Source organism: Pseudophryne corroboree, chromosome 2 (assembly GCF_028390025.1).
Source record: "Pseudophryne corroboree isolate aPseCor3 chromosome 2, aPseCor3.hap2, whole genome shotgun sequence".
NCBI classification, from domain to species: domain Eukaryota; kingdom Metazoa; phylum Chordata; class Amphibia; order Anura; family Myobatrachidae; genus Pseudophryne; species Pseudophryne corroboree.
Genome location: NC_086445.1, coordinates 674,609,382 through 674,631,007, shown reverse-complemented (window position 1 = coordinate 674,631,007; position 21,626 = coordinate 674,609,382). Strand labels below are relative to the sequence as shown.

General features: G+C 49.5%; 1 protein-coding gene across 14 annotated transcripts in view; it reads left to right on the top strand.

The window, feature by feature from the left end:
* The window catches only part of LEMD1 (LEM domain containing 1), a 338,092-nt gene that overhangs the window by 275,630 nt on the left and 40,836 nt on the right, over positions 1–21,626 (top strand). For 11 of the 14 annotated variants that reach the window (XM_063955129.1, XM_063955131.1, XM_063955130.1 and 8 more), the window contains 2 exons: positions 363–455; positions 1,226–1,287. In XM_063955129.1, coding sequence (XP_063811199.1) covers positions 363–455; positions 1,226–1,287 — 155 coding nt within the window. Of the gene's footprint in view, positions 1–362; positions 456–1,225; positions 1,288–18,981; positions 19,073–21,626 lie in introns of all 14 variants that reach the window. The other 3 variants (XM_063955119.1, XM_063955115.1, XM_063955124.1) reach the window with 2 other exon arrangements.

The following is a 21,626-nucleotide window of genomic DNA, read 5'->3' as shown; positions in this document are numbered from 1 at the left end:
TCCTACCTCTTCTGCTGGCTTCCAGACCCGGCATATTGCCGGGTCGGTTGCCATAGCGGCGGGGGGCAGAGTCCGCAGCGGGTCCCGGATCGTCTCGACCCAGGAATCCGTTTCACTGACCCGGTATTCAACCTGGGAATAACACTGTTTATAACCCGGGTTGAATTACCGGGTTAGGCAACCCGGGAAATTCGACATGGCGCTTTCACACCGCACACTGACCCGTGTCCACCCAGCAATATGCCGTGTCGATACCGGGTTATTTGTGCTGTGTGAAAGGGGTATAAATAAGGTTTTCTAGCTTGTTAAAGCATCAAACCCTGCATTGAAGCATCATTTTTAATGAGATTTATGTTTGTCAGGATAAAGTGACTGCAGACAAGAACACAATGACCTACAGATCCACAGCGAACACACCCAAGGCTTGTGTGTTTATGAAGCAGAACAGACTCCAGGCAACAATATGTGTTATAGCTGTGGACACTACAATGCTGCACTTATCTCTTCCTTGAGAATGAACATTCTATGTCTAGTTTGCCAAGCTAAAATAAATATAAACCATCTTTCACAGCAGGGATTATATAACAGTGTTCAGCCTTCTGGGAGCACCCTGTTAGATACATTTGGCAGTTGCCTGGCCTTTATGGCAATTTATAGTTTTACAACAGACCTCTTTTAACCTACGGAAATACTTGGTCCGCCATTGCCGAAACTTGACGGACTGCCTAGCTTTTGTTGTGGGCACCCACTACTCGCTATACAGAGTGGGTGGGACGTGTTTTAAGAAAGGGTTGTCTGAAAGTAAAACAGCACCATTATCTAGCCCACCAAATGTTCATTCTCAGCGGATGTCGTCTCTATGAATTGTCATCACAAGTGGGTGGTGTCGGTCTCACGAGCACATCGACAGTTGTATGAAAAGTTGGAGTAGATGTTTTTGTTCAGCAGAATACACTACAAAGTGACCAGTATCACCTGTGAAATGGCACAATGTTGATTCTTTTCTGCCACTGTTATAATACATGTACTTACCAGCTGTTTCACAAATCTGTTATAACCATACATTCTTCCAAATCCATGTACAGTAATACAACATTTTTGGATTTTTCCATACCGTTAATGTAGAAAAGTGCCTGCACATTTTCTTTGTACTCCTGGGTTTGTAAGAAGGTCAAATATAGTGATGACAAAGCAAGTGAGTAATATTTCTTTTCCTTTTTGACAGCCAGAGGATGCTTCACTTGATGACTTTTCTGATCTGCTGTCCCAGTCTGCCCTTGGAATGAGGTAATACAAAGAGAGTCTGGTATCATACAGCTCCTTACCTAATAGAGACAAATGGCTGGTATATGATTAGCAGGCAGCACAAGCAGAGGTGCTTAACTGTGAAATAGTCTTTGTTGAATGGTTTTAACAAGCATTTATTATAGAAAAGGTGCTGTGCTGTACATGAACACATGGGGTTTCCGACAAACCATTTAAGGCAGAGGGTATTGTTTGCGCACCTTGCCACATCTTGTATATTGCATTTTGTTTTTAAATATTAATATTTCTCTGACGTCCTAGTAGATGCTGGGAACTCCGTAAGGACCATGGGGAATAGCGGGCTCCGAAGGAGACTGGGCACTCTAAGAAAGAATTAGGACTACCTGGTGTGCACTGGCTCCTCCCTCTATGCCCCTCCTCCAGACCTCAGTTAGAATCTGTGCCCGGCTCGAGCTGGATGCACACTAGGGGCTCTCCTGAGCTTCTAGAAAAGAAAGTATATTTAGGTTTTTTATTTTCAGTGAGATCTGCTGGCAACAGACTCACTGCTATGAGGGACTTAGCGGAGAGAAGCGAACCTACCTGCTTGCAGCTAGCTTGGACTTCTAGGCTACTGGACACCATTAGCTCCAGAGGGATCGAACACAGGCCCAGCCTCGGTCGTCCGGTCCCGGAGCCGCGCCGCCGTCCCCCTTGCAGAGCCAGAAGCAAGAAGAACGTCCAGGAAATCGGCGGCTGAAGACTCCTGTCTTCATTAAGGTAGCGCACAGCACTGCAGCTGTGCGCCATTGCTCCCCATGCACACCTCACACTCCGGTCACTGATGGGTGCAGGGCGCTGGGGGGGGGCGCCCTGGGCTGCAATAAGATTACCTTACATTGGCAAAAAATACACATAATATAGTCATAAAGACTATATATGTGTAAAATCCCTTGCCATATATCCATAAAAAAAAGCGGGAGAAGTCCGCCGTGAAGGGGGCAGGGCTATCTCCCTCAGCACACTGGCGCCATTTCCTCTCACAGTTCCGCTGGAAGGACGCTCCCCAGGCTCTCCCCTGCAGTTTCCAGGCTCAATAGGGTAAAAAAGAGAGTGGGGGCACTAAATTTAGGCGCAAATACTATAAGAGGTTTGATGACATAGCAGATGTGGGACAGCCGGCTTCTCAGTCTGTGCCTGCCCAGGCGTCTCAAAAGCCATCAGGGGCTCAAAAACGCCCGCTACCTCAGATGGCAGACACAGATGTCGACACGGATACTGACTCCAGTGTCGACGACGATGAGACTAGTGTACATTCCAATAGGGCCATCCGTTACATGATTACGGCAATGAAAAATGTGTTGCACATTTCTGACATTAACCCTGGTACCACAAAAAAGGGTATTATGTTTGGGGAGAAAAAGCAACCTGTGGTTTTTCCCCCTTCTGAAGAGTTAAATGAAGTGTGTGATGAAGCGTGGGTTTCCCCCGATAAGAAACTGGTAATTTCCAAAAAGTTACTAAGGGCGTACCCTTTCCCGCCAGAGGATAGGATACGTTGGGAGACATCCCCTAGGGTGGATAAAGCGCTCACACGCTTGTCAAAGAAGGTGGCACTACCATCTCCGGATACGGCCGCCCTAAAAGAGCCTGCGGATAGAAAGCAGGAGGCTATCCTGAAGTCTGCATATACACACTCAGGTATTATACTGAGACCGGCTATTGCTTCATCATGGATGTGCAGTGCTGCAGCTGCGTGGTCAGATTCCTGTCTGATAACATTGATACCCTTGACAGGGACACTATATTGCTAACTGTAGAGCATATTAAAGACGTAGTCTTATACATGAGAGATGCACAGAGGGATATTTGCCAACTGGCATCTAGAATAAATGCAATGTCCATTTCTGCCAGGAGAGTATTATGGACTCGGCAGTGGACAGGTGATGCGGATTCTAAAAGGCTCATGGAGGTTTTGCCTTACAAGGGTGAGGAATTGTTTGGGGATGGTCTCTCGGACCTCGTTTCCACAGCGACGGTTGGGAAGTCGACATTTTTACCCCATGTTCCCTCACAGCCAAAGAAAGCACCGTATTATCAGGTACAGTCCTTTCGGCCCCAGAAAGGCAAGCGGGTTAAAGGCGCGTCCTTTCTGCCCAGAGGCAGAGGTAGGGGGAAAAAGCTGCACCAAACAGCAAGTTCCCAGGAACAAAAGTCCTCTCCCGCTTCCTCTAAGTCCACCGCATGACGCTGGGGCTCCACAGGTGGAGCCAGGTGCGGTGGGGGCCCGTCTCCGGAACTTCAGCGACCAGTGGGTTCGCTCACGGGTGGATCCCTGGATTCTTCAAGTGGTATCTCAGGGGTACAAGCTGGAATTCGAGACGTGTCCCCCTCGCCGTTACCTCAAATCAGCCTTGCCAACTACTCCCCCAGACAGGGAGGTGGTGCTGGAGGCGATTCACAAGCTGTACTCCCAGCAGGTGATAACCACAGTACCCCTCCTTCAACAGGGACGGGGTTACTATTCCACAATGTTTGTGGTACCGAAACCGGACTGTTCGGTGAGACCCATTTTAAATTTGAAATCCTTGAACACTTATATAAGAAGGTTCAAGTTCAAAATGGAATCGCTCAGAGCGGTTATTGCAAACCTGGACGATGGGGATTACATGGTATCACTGGACATCAAGGATGCTTACTTGCATGTCCCCATTTACCCTCCGCACCAGGAGTACCTCAGATTTGTGGTACAGGACTGTCATTACCAATTCCAGACGTTGCCGTTTGGTCTGTCCACGGCACCGAGGGTATTTACCAAGGTAATGGCCGAAATGATGATACTCCTTCGAAAAAAGGGAGTTATAATTATCCCGTACTTGGACGATCTCCTTATAAAGGCGAGGTCCAGGGAACAGTTGTTGATCGGAGTAGCTCTAGCTCGGGAAGTGCTACAACAGCACGGCTGGATCCTGAATATTCCAAAGTCGCAGCTGGTTCCTACAACGCGTCTACTGTTTCTGGGGATGGTTCTGGACACAGAACAGAAAAAGGTGTTTCTCCCGGAGGAGAAGGCCAAGGAGTTGTCATCTCTAGTCAGAGACCTCCAAAAAACCAAAACAGGTGTCGGTGCACCACTGCACGCGAGTCCTGGGAAAGATGGTAGCTTCTTACGAAGCAATTCCATTCGGAAGGTTCCATGCAAGGATCTTTCAGTGGGATCTGTTGGACAAGTGGTCCGGATCGCATCTTCAGATGCATCGGCTGATAACCCTATCTCCAAGGACCAGGGTGTCGCTGTTGTGGTGGCTGCAGAGTGCTCATCTTCTAGAGGGCCGCAGATTCGGCATACAGGACTGGGTCCTGGTGACCACGGATGCCAGCCTTCGAGGTTGGGGGGCAGTCACACAGGGAAGAAACTTCCAAGGACTATGGACGAGTCAGGAGACTTCCCTACACATAAATTTTCTGGAACTAAGGGCCATTTACAATGCCCTAAGTAAGGCAAGACCCCTGCTTCAACACCAGCCGGTGCTGATCCAGTCAGACAACATCACGGCGGTCGCCCATGTAAACAGTCGGGGCGGCACAAGAAGCAGGATGGCGATGGCGGAAGCCACAAGGATTCTCCGATGGGCGGAAAATCATGTGTTAGCACTGTCAGCAGTGTTCATTCCGGGAGTGGACAACTGGGAAGCAGACTTCCTCAGCAGGCACGACCTCCACCCGGGAGAGTGGGGACTTCATCCAGAAGTCTACCAAATGATTGTACACTGTTGGGAAAGGCCACAGGTGGACATGATGGCGTCCCGCCTCAACAAAAAGCTAAAAAGATATTGCGCCAGGTCAAGGGACCCTCAGGCGATAGCTGTGGACGCTCTAGTGACGCCGTGGGTGTACCAGTCGGTTTGTGTTCCTTCCTCTGCCTCTCATACCCAAGGTACTGAGAATAATAAGAAGGAGATGAGTAAGAACTATACTTGTGGTTCCGGATTGGCCAAGAAGAGCTTGGTACCCAGAACTTCAAGAAATGATCTCAGAGAACCCATGGCCTCTGCCGCTCAGACAGGACCTGCTGCAGCAGGGGCCCTGTCTGTTCCAAGACTTACCGCGGCTGCGTTTGACGGCATGGCGGTTGAACACCGGATCCTAAAAGAAAAGGGCATTCCGGAGGAAGTCATTCCTACGCTGATTAAAGCTAGGAAAGATGTGACCGTAAGACATTATCACCGCATATGGCGAAAATATGTTGCTCGGTGTGAGGCCAGGAAGGCCCCAACGGAGGAATTTCAGCTCGGTCGATTTCTGCACTTCCTACAGTCAGGAGTGACTATGGGCCTAAAATTGGGTTCCATTAAGGTCCAGATCTCGGCTCTGTCGATTTTCTTCCAAAAAGAACTGGCTTCACTGCCTGAAGTTCAGACTTTTGTTAAGGGAGTGCTGCATATTCAGCCCCCTTTTGTGCCTCCAGTGGCACCGTGGGATCTCAACGTGGTGTTGGATTTCCTAAATTCGCATTGGTTTGAGCCACTTAAAACCGTGGAGCTAAAATACCTCACGTAGAAAGTGGTCATGCTGTTGGCCTTGGCGTCGGCCAGGCGTGTATCAGAATTGGCGGCTTTGTCATGTAAAAGCCCTTATCTGATTTTTCATATGGATAGGGCGGAATTGAGGACTCGTTCCCAATTCCTTCCTAAGGTGGTTTCAGCTTTTCATGTGAACCAACCTATTGTGGTGCCTGCGGCTACTCGGGACTTGGAGGATTCCAAGTTACTGGACGTAGTCAGGGCCCTGAAAATATGTTTCCAGGACGGCTGGAGTCAGGAAAACTGACTCGCTATTTATCCTGTATGCACCCAACAAGCTGGGTGCTCCTGCTTCTAAGCAGACTATTGCTCGCTGGATCTGTAGCACGATTCAACTTGCACATTCTGCGGCTGGACTGCCGCATCCTAAATCTGTAAAAGCCCATTCCACGAGGAAAGTGGGCTCTTCTTGGGCGGCTGCCCGAGGGGTCTCGGCTTTACAACTTTGCCGAGCTGCTACTTGGTCTGGTTCAAACACATTTGCAAAATTCTACAAGTTTGATACCCTGGCTGAGGAGGACCTTGAGTTTGCTCATTCGGTGCTGCAGAGTCATCCGCACTCTCCCGCCCGGTTGGGAGCTTTGGTATAATCCCCATGGTCCTTACGGAGTTCCCAGCATCCACTAGGACGTCAGAGAAAATAAGAATTTACTCACCGGTAATTCTATTTCTCGTAGTCCGTAGTGGATGCTGGGCGCCCATCCCAAGTGCGGATTGTCTGCAATACTTGTATATAGTTATTGCCTAACTAAAGGGTTATTGTTATGAGCCATCTGTTCGTGAGGCTCAGTTGTTGTTCATACTGTTAACTGGATATAGTATCACGAGTTGTACGGTGTGATTGGTGTGGCTGGTATGAGTCTTACCCGGGATTCCAAATCCCTTCCTTATTGTGTCAGCTCTTCCGGGCACAGTTTCCCTAACTGAGGTCTGGAGGAGGGGCATAGAGGGAGGAGCCAGTGCACACCAGGTAGTCCTAATTCTTTCTTAGAGTGCCCAGTCTCCTTCGAAGCCCGCTATTCCCCATGGTCCTTACGGAGTTCCCAGCATCCACTACGGACTACGAAAAATAGAATTACCGGTGAGTAAATTCTTATTATCCAGGTGGCTCAATTAAAATAAATTAGTCACTGAGTAGGGTGATTCCCTAGATAATTTCATGTCTTAATTGGGTTTGTTCTGCATGGTTATTTACTGCTAAGGTCTCCCAGTAGGAAATTCCTGGCAGACCTTTTCTTTGCCTTGGGCATGAATTTCCCCCTTTTCTCTTACGTCCTAGAAGATGCTGGGGACTCCGTAAGGACCATGGGGTATAGACGGGCTCCGCAGGAGACATGGGCACCTATAAAGAACTTTTAGTATGGGTGTGCACTGGCTCCTCCCTCTATGCCCCTCCTCCAGACCTCAGTTAGATCTTGTGCCCAGAGGGGAGAGGGTGCATTACAGGGAGCTCTCCTGAGTTTTCTGTGTAAAAGAATTTTGTTAGGTTTTTTATTTTCAGGGAGCACTGCTGGCAACACTCCCTGCATCGTGGGACTGAGGAGAGAGAAGCAGACCTACTTAAATTATAGGATCTGCTTCTTAGGCTACTGGACACCATTAGCTCCAGAGGGAGTCGGAACACAGGTCTCACCCTGGGGTTCGTCCCGGAGCCGCGCCGCCGTCCTCCTCGCAGAGCCGGAAGATAGAAGCCGGGTGAGTATGAGAAGAAGAGAAGACTTCAAAGCGGCAGAAGACTTCAGATCTTCATGAGGTAAGCGCGCAGCGGTAACGATGCGCGCCATTGCTCCCACACAACACACACAGGCACAGATGTGCGCAGGGGGGTTGCCCTGGGCAGCAATAAACCTTGTTTCTCTATCGTCCTAGTGGATGCTGGGGTTCCTGAAAGGACCATGGGGAATAGCGGCTCCGCAGGAGACAGGGCACAAAAAAGTAAAGCTTTAGGATCAGGTGGTGTGCACTGGCTCCTCCCCCTATGACCCTCCTCCAAGCCAGTTAGATTTTTGTGCCCGGCCGAGAAGGGTGCAATCTAGGTGGCTCTCCTAAAGAGCTGCTTAGGAAAGTTTAGCTTAGGTTTTTTATTTTACAGTGAGTCCTGCTGGCAACAGGATCACTGCAACGAGGGACTTAGGGGAGAAGAAGTGAACTCACCTGCGTGCAGGATGGATTGGCTTCTTGGCTACTGGACATCAGCTCCAGAGGGACGATCACAGGTACAGCCTGGATGGTCACCGGAGCCTTGCCGCCGGCCCCCTTGCAGATGCTGAAGTAAGAAGAGGTCCAGAATCGGCGGCAGAAGACTCCTCAGTCTTCTAAAGGTAGCGCACAGCACTGCAGCTGTGCGCCATTTTCCTCTCAGCACACTTCACACGGCAGTCACTGAGGGTGCAGGGCGCTGGGAGGGGGGCGCCCTGGGAGGCAAATGAATACCTATTTTGGCTAAAAATACCTCACATATAGCCTCCGGAGGCTATATGGAGATATTTAACCCCTGCCAGAATCCGTTAAGAGCGGGAGACGAGGCCGCCGAAAAAGGGGCGGGGCCTATCTCCTCAGCACACAGCGCCATTTTCCCTCACAGAAAGGCTGGAGGGAAGGCTCCCAGGCTCTCCCCTGCACTGCACTACAGAAACAGGGTTAAAACAGAGAGGGGGGGCACTAATTTGGCGATATGCTTATATATATATTAAGATGCTATAAGGGAAAACACTTATATAAGGTTGTCCCTATATAATTATAGCTTTTTGGTGTGTGCTGGCAAACTCTCCCTCTGTCTCTCCAAAGGGCTAGTGGGTCCTGTCCTCTATCAGAGCATTCCCTGTGTGTGTGCTGTGTGTCGGTACGTGTGTGTCGACAGGTAGGAGGACGATGTTGGTGAGGAGGCGGAGCAATTGCCTGTAATGGTGATGTCACTCTCTAGGGAGTCGACACCGGAATGGATGGCTTATTTAGGAAATTACGTGATAATGTCAACACGCTGCAAGGTCGGTTGACGACATGAGACGGCCGACAAACAATTAGTACGGTCCAGACGTCTCAAAAACACCGTCAAGGGTTTTAAAACGCCCGTTTACTTTAGTCGGTCGACACAGACACAGACAGGGACACTGAATCCAGTGTCGACGGTGAATAAACAAACGTATTCCTTATTAGGGCCACACGTTAAAGGCAATGAAGGAGGTGTTACGTATTTCTGATACTACAAGTACCACAAAAGAGGGTATTATGTGGGATGTGAAAAAACTACCATAGTTTTTCCTGAATCAGATAAATTAAATAAAGTGTGTGATGATGCGTGGGTTCCCCCCGATAGAAAATTATGGGCGGTATACCCTTTCCCGCCAGAAGTTAGGGCGCGTTGGGAAACACCCCTTAAGGTGGATAAGGCGCTCACACGCTTATCAAAACAAGTGGCGGTACCGTCTATAGATAGGGCCGTCCTCAAGGACCAGCTGACAAGGCTGGAAAATATAATAAAAAGTATATACACACATACTGGTGTTATACTGCGGCCAGCGATCGCCTCAGCCTGGATGTGCAGAGCTAGGGTGGCTTGGTCGGATTCCCTGACTAAAAATATTGATACCCTTGACAGGGACAGTATTTTATTGACTATAGAGCATTTCTATATATGCGAGATGCACAGAGGGATATTTGCACTCTGGCATCATGAATAAACGCGATGTCCATAACTGCCAGAAGATGTTATGGACACGACAGTGGTCAGGTGATGCAGATTCCAAACGGCACAGTATGGCCGTATAAAGGAAGAGGACTTGTTTGGGGTCGGTCCTTCGGACCTGGTGGTCACGGCAACTGCTGGAAAATCCACCGTTTTTTACCCTAAGTCGCATCTCTGCAGAAAAAGACACCGTCTTTTCAGCCTCAGTCCTCTCGTCCCTATAAGATCATATCTGCCCAGGGATAGAGGAAAGGGAAGAAGACTGCAGCAGGCAGCCTATTCCCAGGAACAGAAGCGTTTCACCGCGTCTGACAAGTTCTCAGCATGGCGCTGAGACCGTACAGGACCCCTGGATCCTACAAGTAGTATCCCGGGGGTACAGATGGGAATGTCGAGACGTTTCCCCTTCGCAGGCTCCTGAAGTCTGCTTTACCAAGTCTCCCTCCGACAAGGAGGTAGTATGGGAAAAAATTCACAAGCTGTATTCCCAGCAGGTGACAATTAAATTACCCCTCCTACTACAGAAAAGGGGTATTATTCCACACTATATTGTGGTACTGAAGCCAGAAGGCTAGGTGAGACTTATTCTAAAAATTTTTTTTTTTGAACACTTACAAAGGTTCAAATTAAGATGAAGTCACTCAGAGCAGTGATAACGAACCAGGAAGAAGGGGACTATATAGTGTCCCGGGACATCAGGGATGCTTACCTCTATGTCCCAAATTTGCCCTTCTCACTAAGGGTACCTCAGGTTCGTGGTGCAGAACTGTCACTATCAGTTTCAGACGCTGCCGTTTGGATTGTCCACGGCACCCCGGGGTCTTTACCAAGGTAATGGCCGAATTGATAATTCTTCTTCGAAGAAAAGGCGTCTAAATTATCCCTTACTTGGACGATCTCCTGATAGGGGCATAGTCCAGGGAACAGTTGGAGGTCGGAGTAGCACTATCTCGGATACTGCTACAATCAGCACGGGTGGATTCTAAATATTCCAAAATCGCAGCTGATCCCGACGACACGTCTGCTGTGCCTAGGGATGATTCTGGACACAGTCCAGAAAAAGGTGTTTCTCCCGGAAGAGAAAGCCAGGGAGTTATCCGAGCAAGTCAGGAACCTCCTAAAAACAGTGCATCATTGCACAAGGGTCCTGGTAAAAATGGTGGCTTCCTACGAAGCAATTCCATTCGGCAGATTTCACGTAAGAACTTTTCAGTGGGATCTGCTGGACAAATGGTCCGGATCGCATCTTCAGATGCATCAGCGGATAACCCAATATCCAAAGGGTGTCTCTCCTGTGGTGGTTATAGAGTGCTCATCTTCTAGAGGGCCGCAGATTCGGCATTCAGGATTGGATGCTGGTAACCACGGAGCCCAGCCTGAGAGGCTGGGGAGCAGTCACACAAGGGAAAAATTTCCAGGGAGTGTGATCAAGTATGGAGACTTTTCTCCACATAAATATACTGGAGCTAAGGGTAAATTTATAATGCTCTAAGCTTAGCAAGACCTCTGCTTCAAGGTCAGCCGGTATTGATCCAGTGGGAAAAACATCACGGCAGTCGCCCACGTAAACAGACAGGGCGACACAAGAAGCAGGAGGGCAATGGCAGAAACTGCAAGGACTTTTCGCTGGGCGGAAAATCATGTGATAACACTGTCAGCAGTTTTTCATCCCGGGAATGGAAACTGGGAAGCAGACTTCCTCAGCACGACCTCCACCCGGGAGAGTGGAAACTTCATTGAGAAGTTTTTTTTTTTTCCACATAATTGTAAACCGTTGGGAAATACCAAAGGTGGACATGATGGCGTCCCGTCTGAACAAAAAACGGGACAGGTATTGCGCCAGGTCAAGAGACCCTCAGGCAATAGATGTGGACGTTCTGGTAACACCGTGGGTGTACCAGTCGGTGTATGTGTTCCCTCCTCTGCTTCTCATACCTAAGGTGCTGAGAATTATAAGACGTAGAGGAGTAAGAACTATACTCATGGCTCCGGATTGGCCAAGGAGGACTTGGTACCCGGAACTTCAAGAGATGCTTACAGAGGTCTTATGGCCTCTGCCGCTAAGAAGGGACTTGCTTCAGCAAGTACCATGTCTGTTCCAAGACTTACCGCAGCTGCGTTTGTCGGCATGGAGATGGAAAGCCGGATCCTAAGGGAAAAAAGGCATTCCGGAAGAGGTCATTCCTACCCTGGTCAAAGCCAGAAAGGAGGTGACCGCACAACATTATCACCACGTGTGGCGAAAATATGTTGCGTGGTGTGAGGCCAGGAAGGCCCCACAAAGAAATTTCAACTCGGTCGTTTCCTGCATTTCCTGCAAACAGGAGTGTCTATGGGCCTCAAATTGGGGTCCATTAAGGTTCAAATTCGGCCCTGTAAATTTTCTTCCAGAAAGAATTGGCTTCAGTTCCTGAAGTCCAGAAGTTTGTCAAGGGAGTATTGCATATACAAAACCCTTTTTTGTGCCTCCAGTGGCACTGTGGGATCTCAACGTAGTTCTGGGATTCCTCAAATCACATTGGTTTAAAACCAGTCAAATATGTGGATTTGAAGCATCTCACATAAAAAGTGACCATGCTCTTGGCCCTGGCCTGGACCAGGCGAGTGTCAAATTGGTGGTTTTTTCTCAAAAAAGCCCATATCTGTTTGTCCATTCGGACAGGGCAGAGCTGCGGACTCGTCCCCAGTTCTCTCCCTAAGGTGGTGTCAGTGTTTCACCTGAACCAGCTTATTGTGGTGCCTTGCACCTACTAGGGACTTGGAGGACTCCAAGTTGCTAGAAGTTGTCAGGGCCCTGAAAATATGTTCCAGGACAGCTGGAGTCAGAAAATCTGACTCGCTGTTTATACTGTATGCACCCAACAAGTTGGGTGCGCCTGCTTCTAAGCAGTCGATTGCTCGTTGGATTTGTAACACAATTCAACTTGCACATTCTGAGGCAGGCCTGCCACAGTCTAAATCGGTTAAGGCCCATTCCACAAGGAAGGTGGGCTCATCTTGGGCGGCTGCCCGAGAGGTCTCGGCATTACAACTCTGCTGAGCAGCTACGTGGTCAGGGGAGAACACGTTTGTAAATTTCTACAAATTTGATATCCTGGCAAAAGAGGACCTGGAGTTCTCTCATTCGGTGCTGCAGAGTCATCCGCACTCTCCCGCCCGTTTGGGAGCTTTGGTATAATCCCCATGGTCCTTTCAGGAACCCCAGCATCCACTAGGACGATAGAGAAAATAAGAATTTACTTACCGATAATTCTATTTCTCGGAGTCCGTAGTGGATGCTGGGCGCCCATCCCAAGTGCGGATTATCTGCAATACTTGTACATAGTTACAAAAATCGGGTTATTATTGTTGTGAGCCATCTTTTCAGAGGCTCCGCTGTTATCATACTGTTAACTGGGTTTAGATCACAAGTTGTACGGTGTGATTGGTGTGGCTGGTATGAGTCTTACCCGGGATTCAAAATTCCTCCCTTATTGTGTACGCTCGTCCGGGCACAGTACCTAACTGGCTTGGAGGAGGGTCATAGGGGGAGGAGCCAGTGCACACCACCTGATCCTAAAGCTTTACTTTTTTGTGCCCTGTCTCCTGCGGAGCCGCTATTCCCCATGGTCCTTTCAGGAACCCCAGCATCCACTACGGACTCCGAGAAATAGAATTATCGGTAAGTAAATTCTTATTTTCTCTGACGTCCTAAGTGGATGCTGGGGACTCCGTCAGGACCATGGGGAACAGCGGCTCCGCAGGAGACAGGGCACAAAAACAAAGCTTTAGGATCAGGTGGTGTGCACTGGCTCCTCCCCCTATGACCCTCCTCCAAGCCTCAGTTAGGTTTTTGTGCCCGTCCGAGCAGGGTGCAATCTAGGTGGCTCTCTTAAGGAGCTGCTTAGAAAAAGTTTTTAGGTTTTTTTATGTTCAGTGAGTCCTGCTGGCAACAGGCTCACTGCATCGAGGGACTTAGGGGAGAGAAGTTAAACTCACCTGCGTGCAGGATGGATTGGCTTCTTAGGCTACTGGACACCATTAGCTCCAGAGGGAGTCGGAACACAGGTCTCACCCTGGGGTTCGTCCCGGAGCCGCGCCGCCGACCCCCCTTGCAGATGCTGAAGATTGAAGGTCCAGAAACCGGCGGCAGAAGGCTTTTCAGTCTTCATGAAGGTAGCGCACAGCACTGCAGCTGTGTGCCATTGTTGTCACACACTTCACACCATAGGTCACGGAGGGTGCAGGGCGCTGCTGGGGGCGCCCTGGGCAGCAATGTATAATACCTTTTTATGGCTAAAAAATACATCACATATAGCCCTTGAGGCTATATGGATGTATTAAACCCATGCCAGATATCTCAAACTCCGGGAGAAAAGCCCGCCGGAATAGGGGGCGGGGCTTATTCTCCTCAGCACACAGCGCCATTTTCCTGCTCAGCTCCGCTGTGAGGAAGGCTCCCAGGACTCTCCCCTGCACTGCACTACAGAAACAGGGTAAAACAGAGAGGGGGGGCACTTTTTTTGGCGATATTTTATATATTTAAGCTGCTATAAGGATACAACACTTATATAAGGTTGTTCCCATATATATTATAGCGCTTGGGTGTGTGCTGGCAAACTCTCCCTCTGTCTCCCCAAAGGGCTAGTGGGGTCCTGTCTTCGATAAGAGCATTCCCTGTGTGTCGGTACGTGTGTGTCGACATGTATGAGGACGATGTTGGTGTGGAGGCAGAGCAATTGCCGATAATGGTGATGTCACCCCCCAGGGAGTCGACACCGGAATGGATGGCTTTGTTTATGGAATTACGTGATAATGTCAGCACATTACAAAAATCAGTTGACGACATGAGACGGCCGGAAAACCAGTTGGTACCTGCCCAGGCGTCTCAGACACCGTCAGGGGCTGTAAAACGCCCTTTACCTCAGTCGGTCGACACAGACCCAGACACGGACACTGAATCTAGTGTCGACGGTGAAGAAACAAACGTATTTTCAAGTAGGGCCACACATTATATGATCACGGCAATGAAGGAGGCTTTGCATATCTCTGATACTGCAAGTACCACAAAAAGGGGTATTATGTGGGGGGTGAAAAAACTACCTGTAGTTTTTCCTGAATCAGAGGAATTGAATGATGTATGTGATGAAGCGTGGGTTAACCCAGATAGAAAAGTGCTAATTTCAAAAAAGTTATTGGCATTATACCCTTTCCCGCCAGAGGTTAGGGCGCGCTGGGAAACACCCCCTAGGGTGGATAAGGCGCTCACACGCTTATCAAAACAAGTGGCGTTACCGTCTCCTGATACGGCCGCCCTCAAGAATCCAGCTGATAGGAGGCTGGAAACTACCCTAAAAAGTATATACACACATACTGGTGTTATACTGCGACCAGCCATCGCCTCAGCCTGGATGTGCAGTGCTGGGGTGGTCTGGTCGGATTCCCTGACTGAAAATATTGATACCCTGGATAGGGACAGTATTTTATTGAGACTAGAGCAATTAAAGGATGCTTTTCTTTATATGCGAGATGCTCAGAGGGATATTTGCACTCTGGCATCGAGAGTAAATGCGATGTCCATATCTGCCAGAAGAAGTTTATGGACGCGACAGTGGTCAGGTGATGCGGATTCTAAACGACATATGGAAGTATTGCCGTATAAAGGGGAGGAATTATTTGGCGTCGGTCTATCGGATCTGGTGGCCACGGCAACTGCCGGAAAATCCACCTTTTTACAGAAAAAGACACCGTCTTTTCAGCCGCAGTCCTTTCGGTCCTATAAGAACAAGCGGGCAAAAGGACAGTCATATCTGCCCCGGGGCAGAGGAAGGTGTAAGAGAGGACAGCAAGCAGCCCCTGCCCAGGAACAGAAGCCCTCCCAGGGTTCTGCAAAGCCCTCAGCATGACGCTGGGGCTTTACAAGCGGACTCAGGAGCGGTGGGGGGTCGACTCAAGAATTTCAGCGCACAGTGGGCTTGCTCACAGGTGGACCCCTGGATCCTGCAGGTAGTATCTCAGGGTTACAGGTTGGAATTCGAGAAGTCTCCCCCTCGCCGGTTCCTAAAGTCTGCTTTGCCAACGTCTCCCTCAGACAGGGCGACGGTATTGGAAGCCATTCACAAGCTGTTTTCTCAGCAGGTGATAGTCAAGGTACCCCTCCTACAACAAGGAAAAGGGTATTACTCCACGCTATTTGTGGTACCGAAGCCGGACGGCTCGGTAAGACCTATTCTAAATCTGAAATCTTTGAACCTGTACATACAGAAATTCAAATTCAAGATGGAGTCACTCAGAGCAGTGATAGCGAATCTGGAAGAAGGGGACTTTATGGTGTCCCTGGACATAAAGGATGCTTACCTGCATGTCCCAATTTGCCCTTCACATCAAGGGTACCTCAGGTTCGTGGTGCAAAACTGTCATTATCAGTTTCAGACGCTGCCGTTTGGATTGTCCACGGCACCTCGGGTCTTTACCAAGGTAATGGCCGAAATGATGATTCTTCTTCGAAGAAGAGGCGTATTAATTATCCCTTACTTGGACGATCTCCTGATAAGGGCAAGGTCCAGAGAACAGCTGGAGGACGGAGTAGCACTAACCCAATTAGTGATGCAACAACACGGGTGGATTCTGAATTTTCCAAAATCTCAGTTGACACCGACAACACGTCTGCTGTTCCTGGGAATGATTCTGGACACGGTTCAGAAAAAGGTGTTTCTTCCGGAGGAGAAAGCCAAGGAGTTATCCAAACTTGTCAGGAACCTCCTAAAACCAGGAAAAGTGTCTGTGCATCAATGCACAAGAGTCCTGGGAAAGATGGTGGCTTCTTACGAAGCGATTCCATTCGGCAGATTCCACGCACGAACTTTTCAGTGGGATCTGTTGGACAAATGGTCCGGATCGCATCTGCAGATGCACCAGCGGATAACCTTATCACCACGGACAAGGGTGTCTCTTCTGTGGTGGTTGCAGAGTGCTCATCTGTTAGAGGGCCGCAGATTCGGCATACAGGACTGGGTCCTGGTGACCACGGATGCCAGTCTGAGAGGCTGGGGAGCGGTCACACAGGGAAGAAACTTCCAGGGAGTATGGTCAAGCCTGGAGATGTCTTTTCACATAAATATACTGGAGCTAAGAGCGATTTACAATGCTCTAAGCCTGGCAAAACCCCTGCTTCAGGGTCAGCCGGTGTTGATCCAGTCGGACAACATCACGGCAGTCGCCCACGTAAACAGACAGGGCGGCACAAGAAGCAGGACAGCAATGGCAGAAGCTGCAAGGATTCTTCGCTGGGCGGAAGATCATGTGATAGCACTGTCAGCAGTGTTCATTCCGGGAGTGGACAACTGGGAAGCAGACTTCCTCAGCAGACACGATCTACACCCGGGAGAGTGGGGACTTCATCCAGAAGTCTTCCACATGATTGTGAACCTTTGGGAAAAACCAAAGGTGGATATGATGGCGTCCCGCCTCAACAAAAAACTGGACAGGTATTGCGCCAGGTCTAGAGACCCTCAGGCAATAGCTGTGGACGCTCTGGTAACACCGTGGGTGTTCCAGTCAGTGTATGTGTTCCCTCCTCTGCCTCTCATACCAAAAGTACTGAGAATTATACGGCAAAGGGGAGTAAGAACGATACTCGTGGCTCCGGATTGGCCAAGAAGAACTTGGTACCCGGAACTTCAAGAGATGCTCACGGAGGATCCGTGGCCTCTACCTCTAAGACGGGACCTGCTTCAGCAGGGACCGTGTCTATTCCAAGACTTACCGCGGCTGCGTTTGACGGCATGGCGGTTGAACGCCGAATTCTAAGGGAAAAAGGCATTCCGGAAGAGGTCATTCCTACACTGGTAAAAGCCAGGAAGGAGGTGACTGCACAACATTATCACCGCATTTGGAGAAAATGTTGCGTGGTGTGAGGCCAGGAAGGCCCCCACAGAGGAATTTCAACTGGGTCGATTCCTACATTTCCTGCAAACAGGATTGTCTATGGGCCTCAAATTGGGGTCCATTAAGGTTCAAATTTCGGCCCTGTCGATTTTCTTCCAGAAAGAATTGGCTTCAGTTCCTGAAGTCCAGACTTTTGTAAAAGGAGTACTACATATACAGCCCCCGTTTGTGCCCCCAGTGGCACCGTGGGATCTTAATGTAGTTTTGGATTTTCTCAAATCCCATTGGTTTGAGCCACTCAAATCGGTGGAGTTGAAGTATCTTACATGGAAAGTAACCATGCTACTGGCCCTGGCTTCAGCCAGGAGAGTATCAGAATTAGCGGCTTTATCATATAAGAGCCCATATCTGATTTTCCATTCGGACAGGGCAGAACTGCGGACGCGTCCTCATTTTCTGCCTAAGGTGGTGTCAGTGTTTCACCTGAACCAGCCTATTGTGGTGCCTGCGGCTACTAACGATTTGGAGGATTCCAAGTTGTTGGACGTGGTCCGGGCATTGAAAATATATATTTCAAGAACGGCTGGAGTCAAAGTCTGACTCGCTGTTTATATTGTATGCACCCAACAAGTTGGGTGCTCCTGCTTCTAAGCAGACGATTGCTCGTTGGATTTGTAGCACAATTCAACTTGCACATTCTGTGGCAGGCTTGCCACAACCAAAATCTGTAAAGGCCCATTCCACAAGGAAAGTGGGCTCATCCTGGGCGGCTGCCCGGGGGGTCTCGGCATTACAACTCTGCCGAGCAGCTACGTGGTCGGGGGAGAACACGTTTGTAAAATTCTACAAATTTGATACCCTGGCTAAAGAGGACCTGGAGTTCTCTCATTCGGTGCTGCAGAGTCATCCGCACTGTCCCGCCCGTTTGGGAGCTTTGGTATAATCCCCATGGTCCTGACGGAGTCCCCAGCATCCACTTAGGACGTCAGAGAAAATAAGATTTTACTTACCGATAAATCTATTTCTCGTAGTCCGTAGTGGATGCTGGGCGCCCATCCCAAGTGCGGATTGTCTGCAATACTTGTACATAGTTATTGTTACAAAAAAATCGGGTTGTTATTGTTGTGAGCCGTCTGTTCAGAGGCTCCTACGTTTGTCATACTGTTAACTGGGTTCAGATCACAAGTTGTACGGTGTGATTGGTGTGGCTGGTATGAGTCTTACCCGGGATTCATTATCCTTCCTTATTGTGTACGCTCGTCCGGGCACAGTATCCTAACTGAGGCTTGGAGGAGGGTCATAGGGGGAGGAGCCAGTGCACACCACCTGATCCTAAAGCTTTGTTTTTGTGCCCTGTCTCCTGCGGAGCCGCTGTTCCCCATGGTCCTGACTGAGTCCCCAGCATCCACTACGGACTACGAGAAATAGATTTATCGGTAAGTAAAAATTTATTTTTTGGCACAGATATATATATTAGGCTGCGGAGGCAGCAAATAGACCTATCCCCCGCCATTTTTATGAAATTGAAGCGGGACTGAAGCCCGCCGCTGGAGGGGGCGGAGCTTGATCCCTCAGCACTAACCAGCGCCATTTTCTCCACAGAAGCTGCAGAGAACGCTGGCTCCCCGGACTCTCCCCTGCTGAACGCATCAGAGGGCTGAAAAAAAGAGGAGGAGGGCACATTTGAAACGCAGTGAGTGGGAATAGCATTGGCATTATATATAAAAGCGCTATCTGGGTTTTCCAGTGTCAGTTTGGCGTTGGGTGTGTGCTGGCATACTCTCTCTCTGTCTCTCCAAAGGGCCTGGTTGGGGAATTGTCCCCGTATAGTTATATCCCTGTGTGTGTGGGGGGTCGGTACGTGCGTGTCGGCATGTCTAAAGCGGAGGGCTTATCAAAGGAGGAGGAGGAGATGAGTGGTGTGTCCCCGTCGGTAGTGCAGACTCAGGAATGGATGGATATCTGGCATATGTTAAATGCAAGTGTAGCATCATTGCATAAGAGGCTAGACAAAGCAGAATCCAGGGTGACAGCAGGGGGTCAATCCACGGATTGGACCGACTCACTGGGCCCGTCATGGTCTCAAAAGCGTCCCTTGTCACAAATTGTGGACACAGATACCGACACGGACTCTGATTCCAGTGTCGACTATGATGATGCTAGATTGCACCCTAGGGTGGCAAAAACTATTCAGCATGATTATTGCAAAAAAAGATGTTTTGCATATCACAGACGACCCCTCTGTTCCCGATACGAGGGTGCGCATGTATAAGGAAAAGAAACCTGTGGTAAACTTTCCTCCATCTCATGAACTTAATGAGTTATTTGAAAAAGCTTGGGAATCTCCAGATAAGAGACTGCAGATTCCCAAACGGGTTCTTATGGCGTACCCTTTACCCACACAGGACAGGGCACGTTGGGAATCCTCACCCATAGTGGACAAGGCTCTAACACGCCTGTCCAAGAAGGTGGCGCTGCCGTCTCCATATACAGCGGCCCTCAAGGACCCTGCGGACCGCAGGCAGGGGACTACATTAAAGTCTATTTATACACATACTGGTACTTAGCCCGGCAATTGCGTCGGCATGGGTATGTAGTGCAGTTGCAGCTTGGACAGATACCCTGTCAGCTGACCTTGATACCCTAGATAGGGATACTATTTTGCTAACTTTAGCACATATTAAAGACGCAGTCTTATATATGAGAGACGCTCAAAGAGACATTGGATTGTTGGGTTCCAGAGCCAATGCCATGGCGATTTCAGCGAGACGATCCTTATGGACCCGCCAATGGACGGGTGATGCGGATTCAAAAAAGCATATGGAGGTTTTACCCTATAAGGGTGATGTGGTGTTTGGGGATGGGCTCGCGGACCTGGTTTCCACAGCTACCGCAGGTAAATCTACCTTTTTACCTTTTGTTTCCCAACAGCAAAAGAAAACTCCACAGTATCAGATGCAGTCCTTTCGGTCGCAAAAGCCCAGAAGAGGTCGGGGCTCCTCCTTCCTTGCCAGAGGTAAGGGTAGAGGGAAATGAGCACCTGCCGCGGCGGGTTCCCAGGAACAGAAGTCCTCCCCGGCTTCTACAAAATCCACCGCATGACACTGGGGCTCCCCTGCGGGAGTCCGCACCGGTGGGGGCACGCCTTCGCCTTTTCAGCCAGGTCTGGGTTCGGTCAGATGTAGATCCTTGGGCGATGGAGATAGTTTCCCAAGGCTACAAGCTGGAATTCGAAGAGGTGCCCCCACGCCGATTTTTCAAGTCGGCCTTACCAGCTTCTACCCCAGAGCGGGAAGTAGTGTTAGCTGCAATTCAAACGCTGTGTCAACGGCAAGTGATTATCGAGGTTCCCCTGAGCCAACAGGGAAAAGGGTACTATTCGACCCTCTTTGTGGTCCCGAAGCAGGATGGTTCGGTCAAGCCCATTTTAAATCTAAAATCCCTAAATCTGTACTTGAAACGTTTCAAATTCAAGATGGAATCGCTCCGAGCTGTAATAGCCAGCCTGGAAGGGGGGGGTTTTATGGTGTCACTGGACATCAGGAGTACCTGAGATTCGCTGTACAGGATTGTCATTTCCAGTTTCAGACGTTGCCGTTTGGGCTTTCAACGGCCCCGAGAATTTTCACCAAGATAATGGCAGAAATGATGGTGATCCTGCGCAGGCAAGGAGTCTCAATTATCCCATACTTGGATGATCTCCTGATAAAGGCGAGATCAAAAGATCAATTACTGAAGAATGTGTCACTCTCTCTGAGAGTGCTCCAGCAACACGGTTGGATTCTCAATCTGACAAAGTCATAGTTGGTTCCAACAACTCGACTATCGTTCCTAGGCATGATACTAGACACGGAACGAAAGAAGGTTTTTCTCCCGTTGGAAAAGGCCCAGGAACTTCAGAGCTTGGTCAGGGACCTGTTGAAGCCAGACAGGGTGTCGGTACATCACTGCACTCGAGTTCTGGGAAAAATGGTGGCGTCTTACGAGGCCATTCCATTCGGCAGGTTCCATGCAAGGATTTTTCAGTGGGACCTTCTGGACAAGTGGTCCGGGTTACATCTACAGATTCATCAAATGATCCGCCTGTCCCCCAGGGCCAGGGTATCTCTCCTGTGGTGGCTGCAGAGTGCTCACCTTCTAGAGGGTCGCTGGTTCGGCATTCAGGACTGGGTTCTGGTAACCACGGACGCGAGCCTCCGAGGTTGGGGAGCAGTCACGCGGGGAAGAAACTTCCAGGGTCTGTGGTC